The sequence below is a fragment of the Canis lupus genome, chromosome 6, assembly GCF_048164855.1.
Source record: "Canis lupus baileyi chromosome 6, mCanLup2.hap1, whole genome shotgun sequence".
NCBI classification, from domain to species: Eukaryota; Metazoa; Chordata; class Mammalia; order Carnivora; family Canidae; genus Canis; species Canis lupus.
The window spans coordinates 47,389,694-47,398,289 of NC_132843.1; the positions used below are offsets into that span (position 1 = coordinate 47,389,694).

Consider the following 8,596-nt stretch of genomic DNA (forward strand, 5'->3'; position numbering starts at 1 on the left):
GCTTTATTCCTCTTTCTGATTCCTTGAGGTATAAAGTTAAGTTCTTTATTTGAGATCTTCTTCTTTTTTTTTTTTTTTAAGATTTCATTTATTTATTTTAGAGAGGGAGAGTACAAGCAGGGAGAGGGGCTGAGGAAGAGAGAGAGAGAGAAAATCTCAAGCAGTCTCAACACTAAGTGGAGAGCCCTAAGTGGGGCGGGCTCAATCCCATGACCCTAAGACCGTGACCTGAGCCAAAACCAAGAGTCAGTTGCTTATGTCACTAAGCCACCCAGGCACCCCCCCCGCCTTTTTTCAGTATAAGCATTTATTGCTATAAACTTCCTTACTCATACTGCTTTTGCTATATCTCATAGACTCTTTTTTTTTTTAAATTTTTATTTATTTATGATAGTCACAGAGAGAGAAAGAGAGAGGGGCAGAGACACAGGCAGAGGGAGAAGCAGGCTCCATGCACTGGGAGCCCGACGTGGGATTCGATCCCGGGTCTCCAGGATCGCACCCTGGGCCAAAGGCAGGCGCCCAACCGCTGCGCCACCCGGGGATCCCTGCTTTTGCTATATCTCATAAGTTTTGGCATGTCATATTTTTATTTTTATTTGTCTCAAAATATTTTGAAAATTCTCTTGATTACTAGAGTCATGGTTATTCAAGAGTGTGTTTTTGGTTTCTATATATTGGTATTGGTGAATTTTTTCATTTTCTCAGTGTTGATTTCTAGTTTCATCCCATTGTGGTCTAAAAAGATACCTGTGATAATTTAAGTCTTATTAAAAAATTTAAGACTTGTCTTGTGACCTAACATGTGATATATTCTGGAGAATATTCTTTTTTTTTTATTAATTAGAAAAATTATTTATTTCTGCTCCTTTCATACATCTTATTGTGCAGAAACAGTCTCACACATATCTGAATAATGTACTGTCACACTGTTTAAAGGCAAAGCACCATAGGTAAAGCTGATCAGAGTTCTCAGCTTATGGGATCTCGCTTCCTGATTTTAGATTAATTTTTGAAAGTCAGAAATGTTATCTCCACAAAATGTTAAGGGGGCTATAAGAAATAATCACTTTATTCAATATTATAGTTGTGGAAATGGGAGTATATTTTCTTTAAGAAATGAAAAACTAAGAAAAAAATGCCACTAAACATCATTGGTTTGTCAGTACAGGCCAGCAGGAGAAATACTGTGAGAAATTTGTCTCTTTGATACCAAGAAGACATTCTAGTTCAAGCTTTAATATGATTCCTATTTCTCACGAGATGCTTCTTTTCTGCTGCTTCACTCTTTTTCCATATTTCACATCAGAGGATTGGTACAGCCTTTAAAACTTCATTAACAGGAGCAAATCCAATATCCACAGATTTCTTGTCAAAAGGCATTTTTTAACCCATCAGGTAGCCCGGCAGTTTCATTCTCATGAATACTCTAGCCATGAAAAAACTCAATAGGACACAGACGAATCCAATGAATAGAAGAAGAAATCTATTGAGTTTTGGAATGTTTGGTGCATTCGATCGGTCCAGGATTATGAAACCTAGACCCCCCATTGTAAACAGGAAGCTGGATGCAAGTCCTTCCATAATATATTGTCCATTTACTCTGTAGGCCAAGAAAGCTACTGGTCTCTGATGTCCATGTTCATCAGTCATAGAACCAACACTTGGAGGTTCAACAATAACATCATAAATTATTCCTCCGGTGATGAGGCAGTAAGACACCACCACCAGAGCATACACCGTCATGGCCGACGGCATGTGCACCCAGGGCGGCTTCTTCAGCTTCAGGTTGGGGCATTCGAGCACTAAGAACGGGACGCGGTACAAGGTCTCCATGTTGGTGGCGGCAGCTCTGGAGAATATTCTGTGTGTGCTTGAGAAGAATGTGTATTCTGCTGCTGTTGCATGGAAAGTTCTAAATTCATCTATTTGGTTCATTTGGTCTATAGTGTTGCTCAAGATAGTTCTTTCTTTATTGATTTCCTGTCTGGATGTTCTTTCATTATTGGAAGTGGAGTATTAAAGTTTCCTACCATCAATGTATTGCTGTGAATTTCTCCCTTCAGATCTGCCGACATTTGCTTTATATACTTAGGTGTTTGATGATGGGTATGTATATATTTATAATTTTTATATCTTCCTGTTGAATTGACTCTTTGATCATTATATAATGACCCTCTTTCTCTCTAGAGGCACTTGTTGACTTGTATATAGCCACAACTTTAATTTGGTATCATTGTCCCAAAATATTTCTTAGGGACAAGATACTCTTGATGGGTGAGGGGAAGGCTCGCTGGATGGAACACAGACTTTCACTCAAGGTTCCACTAGAATAGCTCTATTTATATTTGCTTTATTCATTGGGGTTTTGTTTAAAATTTCATTAGGGGAAAAATGGTTCTATTATTCACAAAGTTAGAAAATCCTCTGTGTTGTCCACTGACCCACCACTCCTCCCTGACATACTGACATGTTTACTCTCTGGCTGGTCTTTCATAGATGCTCCAGGCTGAATCCTGTTGTGTTTACAGAGCTCTTCTCTAGACAGCCACTGAGGATACAACCAATTACGTTTTGATTTATTAAACTTTACTTCCTGCTATGGATTGGATTATATTACCACAAAAGTCCTAATTCCTGGTGCCCCTGGAATGTGACCTTTCTTAGAAATAGGGCATTGGCAGATTGGAGGTTAGATGATCCTCCCGATGCAGTATGACTGTGTCCTTTTAAAAGGGGAGGACATTTGGACCCAGGGACAGACATGCATACAGAGAGAACGTTTATGTGAAGATGATGCATCTGCAAGGCAGAGATTGCCGGCAAACTACCAGAAGCTAGGCAAGAGGCCTGGAACAGATCTGCTAACACTGATCTGATCTCAGACTTCTAGCTCCAGAACAGTGAGACGGTAAGTTTTTGCTTTTAAACAACCCAGCTGGTGGCCCTTTGTTATGGCAGCCATAGAAATCTATGGAAGCCCACATTTTAGCTCTGAGCTTCCAGGCCACTGAGATTGGAATTTTCAGGGTTCCCAGACCTTGTCAATTGCACATTGACAGCTCATCTCCAGGACTATTTTCACCTCTAGATAATCTCATTCATTGGGGTGATTGTTCATTTGCTTCAGTTTGCTGGCAGCCTTAATTACAAATTCTTAATTAGGGCATACAGGGCACATGTCTCATAAATTCTTCCTTGTATCAACAAAACATCATATACTGGGGTTCTTTTTGGTCTCTAAAATGCAGAAGTGAGAGAATCAATGAGGAAATCAAGGAATCAAGGCTTTTTAGAAAAAAAGAGCTGGCTCATAGTGGGTTTGTACTATAAGGTTTGTACTATAAATAAGGTCATCTTAACTTATTCTTTTCAGAAGTAAATTTATTATTATTATTATTATTATTATTATTATTATTGCCAAAAAGTCAAGGGAATAGGAGGGTCAGGGACTTCTTAATTATCTAGTATATACTCTTAAATTGGGGAATGAGTTGGCAAAACAGACCTTGACAACAAGCAGTTCAAATAAGTTGGTGCAAGATTAATAGGTTTCTAATTGCCAATTTCCATGCAAATGTAGTTAAGGCAGTAGCTGCTGCCTTATAATAAACTGGAGGCTTATTTGCATTGTTTTCTAAGATTCTTGGCAGTTTTGCAAGTAATCAGGAGTTTGCAACCAATAGGTTACCCACCTCAATAGGTTACCTCACAAAGAATTTTTAGCTTCCTTAGGCTGGGGCTCAAAGATCATGGCTGGCACAATGATAAGCCCGGCTCTCAGAGTCCTCCAGCACATTCAGACCCAAGCAGCCTGCTCTAGGTCCTCTTCCTAAAAAACAAATATCTCCACATTGGACCTCTTCTAAGCTTTTCTGCCTTAATGATCAACATCTCATCCACTGAATTGCTCTGAGTCCTAAGAGTCATCCTCGATGTCTCCCTCCCTTGCTGTCTTGTAGCCAAGCCATTTCCAAGTGCTATCATTTTGGACTCCTAAATATCTACAAATCCATGCTCCCCTCAGGATGGCCACACCCCAACAAGCCATCATGACCTCTCACTTGCAGGGTGGTAATAACCTCCTGACTGACCTCCTTTCATCTCTTCTTGCTCTGACACAAATATAGACAAAGACATAGTTTTTTCCCTTATCAAGCTTAGCCTGGAAGGGGTGTGGGGTGGGGGAGGAAAATTATTAACCAAAAAAATTATATAACTTTTTATAAAGGTAAAATTATTATAGTGATACATGCTAAGGAGAAGTGCATGGGCTATAAAAACTTTTATCAGAGGAACTAATCCTACTGGGGAAAGATTCCTCCAGAAAGTGATGATTGAAAGGTCTGGATTAACCCAGGTAGAGAGGTAGAAAGTGGATGAGTCAGTCCCTTGCATGAGGGAGCAAGGCCTGTTGAGGAAAGAAAAGTCCAAGTGTCTGATGCAGACTCAGAAGGGTAATGTGAAGGCTTTGGATCTCTATCCTAAGAGCAGTAGGAACACACTGAAAGGTTGTATGGGTGAGTGTATTGTGGAATATTGAATAACAGGAATTTGATCAGATTTGATTTTTTGGAAAGATCTTTCGGGCTGTAGTGTAGTCAACGTAGACTTGAGGAGAAGAGGTAGGACTGCAGAAGGCCAGGCCAGAGATGACACTTGTGGATCAGAGTGCTGGTGATGGAAGTGGGTCAAGTGGCCAGACTTTGTGGGTAAATTAATGGGAGTTCCCACTACTCTTCTGAGGAAGCACATAAGACAGCCATCTGTTCTGTCTTATGAGATCACATAAAGGTTCTTTCTGGAAATAAGGCTGGGCTGAGACTTGAGGCACAAATAGAGATGGGTCTTCAAAAGTAGAATAAGAGGATGGGGGTAAAAAGACTGAGATCTCAGTCTATGAACGTCTGGAAAGCAGTAAGGACCATGCCATTTTGCCTCATGTCTTCCAATCCAGAGTCTAACCTTGAACCTGGCACATTCTGAAAGGGAATAGTGGTTAAATAAACATGAGTGAACTTAGGAACAGGTATTAAAAGCAGTCTGTCCGATGCCAAGAGTCAAGCTCTTTTCTCTCTGTCAGGCTGCTTCAGATAGTAATCATATAATATTTCTATCTCTTTATTATAGATGAGGAAACTAAAATTCATCAAATTTCAAGCATAAGCAGGAGAAAAGACTGATTTCATGGCAGATTAAAACAGATGATTTGGGAAAGACAGGATTTTGTCAGGTCTGTAGATTTATTAGTTATAAGTTAGTATGAATCAATCTTTTTTTCCAGAAGAAACAAAGTTTGTCTCTAAGTTTACACATCAGAGCCCTGGAGTCTGATTTTAATGTTGGGATCAAAAGGAAGTTGGAAGACTGTTATTAGAAGTTTTGTTTTTGTTTTATTTTTTGTTCAGTATGCTTATAAATCTTCTCCCTAAGTGATAGCAACTAGTCACATAAAAGTCAGAATAGGCAAGATTGGGGCACTTGGGTGGCTCAGTTGGTTAAATATCTGACTCTGGATTTCAGCTCAGGTCATGATCTCAGGGTGGTAGGATTGGGCCTTTTGTCTGGCTTCAAACTCAGCAGGGAATCTGCTTGTCCCTCTTCCTCTGCTCCTGCCTCGCCCCCTCCCCTGGTTTGTGCTCTCTCTCAAACAAACAAACAAACAAATAAACAAAAGGAATAAGCAAGATTATGCTCTAAACTCCAATTTCACTTTCTTTTCCAAAAAACCCTTTATTTATTAAATAAACATTTATTTATTTATTTATTTATTTATTATCTTTTGTAAAAAGATTGAAATGTAATTGATATATAACACTGTATTACTTTTGGGTGTACACTGTAATGGTTTGATATATATATATATATAGTGCATTATGTATGTGTATATATATATGTATATATATGTGTATATATATGTATATATGTGTATATATATATATGTGTGTGCGTATATATATAGTGCATTATGCATTATGTTGCGCACCACAGTAATGATATGGCATATGATTACCACAGGAAGTTTAGTTAATGTCTACCATCACATCTACACATTTTTTTCTTGTGACAAGAACTTTGAAGAGCTACGCTCTTTGCAACATTCAAATATCTGAGTTGAAATATTTGAAATATTCCAAATATAGTGAACTAACATCACCATGCATAAATTAGCCCCCAGGACTTATTTATTGCTGAGAGTCTGTACCTCTTGACCCCCTTCACCCATTTGCCAACCCCCCACTTCTGGCAACCACCTATCTGTTCTATCTATGAGTTCACTTTTTTTTTTTATGACTCCACATAGAAGTGAAATCATACAGTACAGATGATCCTGAACAATACTGGTTTGAACTGTAGAGGTCCACCTATATGAGGGTATTTTTTTTTTAATTATTTATTAATTTATTTAGAAAGAGAGTGTGAGAAGTAGGGGAGGGGCACAAGGAGAGCAAGAAGCAGACTTCCCAGAACACAGAGCCTGATATGAGGCTCTACCCATGACCCTGAGATCATGATCTAAGCCAAAATCAAGAGTCCCATGCTTAACCGAATGAGCCATCCAGGTACCCCATGATTTTCTTAATAACATTTTCTTTTCTGTAATTTACTTAATTGTAAGAATACATTATATAATACATATAATATATGAAATATGTGGTAAAGCTTCCAGTCAACAGTAGGCTATTAGTAGTTAAATTTCTGGAGAGTCAAAAATATATGGTGGATTTTTTTTTATATGGTAAATTTTTGATTGTACGAGGGTTGGTTCCCCTAACCTCCCAGTTGTTTAAAGATCACCTGTATTTGTCTTTCTCTGTCTGAGTTACTTCACTTAGCATAATACTCTCAAAGTCTATCAATGTTGTCATAGAAATCTCAGTTTCTTGACAGAGCAAAAGGTAATTTCTTGTTTGTGACTCATGGACCCAAGCTGATGGATACACCGAGACCTCAACAGACAGCCTTTGTAATCAGGAGAAGAGAAAACACAAGAAAACAAAAAAGATGAGAGATTGATGTAGGCAGGGCCTTTGATACATTATACTTCTGCTCCCATCTCAGTAACCAGCTCTGTGTAACTTCATCAGGACTGGGAGGTATAGTCTCCGTATAACTAGAAAGGAAATGAAAATTGGATATTTCATCAACTATAGAGTCTCTAATCTCCTTATTGAAGTGACATGTTTCCCGACTTTGATAGATCATGCAAAGTATCTCTTTAGAATAAGGAACAAAGTATTCTCTATTTCACTTCTAATAAAATCAGATAAATAGTTGATGCCAGGGATGAGAGGAAATAGACACAGATTTTCTTCTTACCATCTACTATGTACCAGGCACTAGCCTAAGAATTTATAGAGTTGAAGTCACATGGGAGAGAAGGAACTCAGAGTTCTGGCTTTTATTCTTGGCCAGGGCTGGTCTTTGTTTCAGAGTTAACCTCAGTGGTGGCTCTCAAGTATTTGGTGTCCATGAACCAATTTAAGGAAAATACGAACATCAATTTAGGTAAACATATACTTTAAAAAAATATTCATTATGAATTTGAAATATATGTAAATTATTTAAAATAATGGTAACTATGATTTCAATTAGTGACTGAGGTGATTATTTCAACTTTCATCAAAGTAACTCTATTGAGCTTGAGGGCAAGTAACTTGAGCCATAGATCAGATTTCATGTCTACTTTTTATTCATACCTTTTATTTCTACTAAATTGGAAACGTCAAATTCACAATTTTAGGTCCTTTAGAAAGGTTGCAAATATTTGGTGGCTGTCAGTGCTGAGAACTGGTCACAATGAAACACTAGAAAATTCAAAAGTATAATTAGGGAGATAGGAGAAAATAGATTACTAATGAATTCACTGATTGCATGCTGTTCTGGAAATTAAAATGATATTTTGTTCAGATATTAGATGTGGTTTTACATTTTTTCATAGTCGGTGATTAATTTCACCCTCTAATGAGTGACATAAAATATCAAAATATTGGGACAGAGTTGAATTCTTAGCAATTGACTTATTCAGTTCATTGCTTAAACTTCTTATAAATCCTGATTAAAATCCCAGTATAATCTGTGCAGGTTACTTATGACCCCCACATACATTGTTGAGTTAATTTCTTCGGCTGAGCCACTCGAGGTGGTAGAAATGATCTTTACTACAATTGCCATGTCATGAAAAAATGTTTTCTTATTTCTCCCCTCATTTCAGAAATGGACATGAGCATTTTGCCCTTAACAGTTAGCAAGGTCTTGTCCTTATCGCTCATTTCTTTGCCCAGCATGTATGGAGATGTACACTAAGGAAAAAACTGTTTTCATTATTTTCTTCAACACTGAATCAGGAGGCTCATTACTGATCACCAACTACTGTCTGTTAATAAAGCAGTAAGTTTCTGAATTGGGATTTAGAGACAACTTCTATTCATAAAGCTAAGGACTGGTACCCTGCTAGGAAACATGCCAACACACATTTTTTTCAAAATAAAAATCAGACCAAGGGGTGCCTGCTAAGTCAGTTAAGCGTCTAACTCTTGATTTTGGCTCAGATCATGATCTCAGGGTTATGAGATCAAGCCCCACACCGGGCTCC

General features: G+C 38.0%; 1 protein-coding gene across 1 annotated transcript; it reads right to left on the reverse strand.

Moving 5' to 3' along the window:
- Positions 1–828: 828 nt before the first annotated feature.
- On the reverse strand, positions 829–1,864 carry LOC140634716 (oligosaccharyltransferase complex subunit OSTC-like). The gene has a single exon (XM_072828478.1). It carries the CDS (start codon positions 1,834–1,836, stop codon positions 1,387–1,389), a length of 450 nt encoding a protein of 149 aa, XP_072684579.1. The 5' UTR covers positions 1,837–1,864; the 3' UTR covers positions 829–1,386.
- Between the last annotated feature and the right edge of the window lie 6,732 nt (positions 1,865–8,596).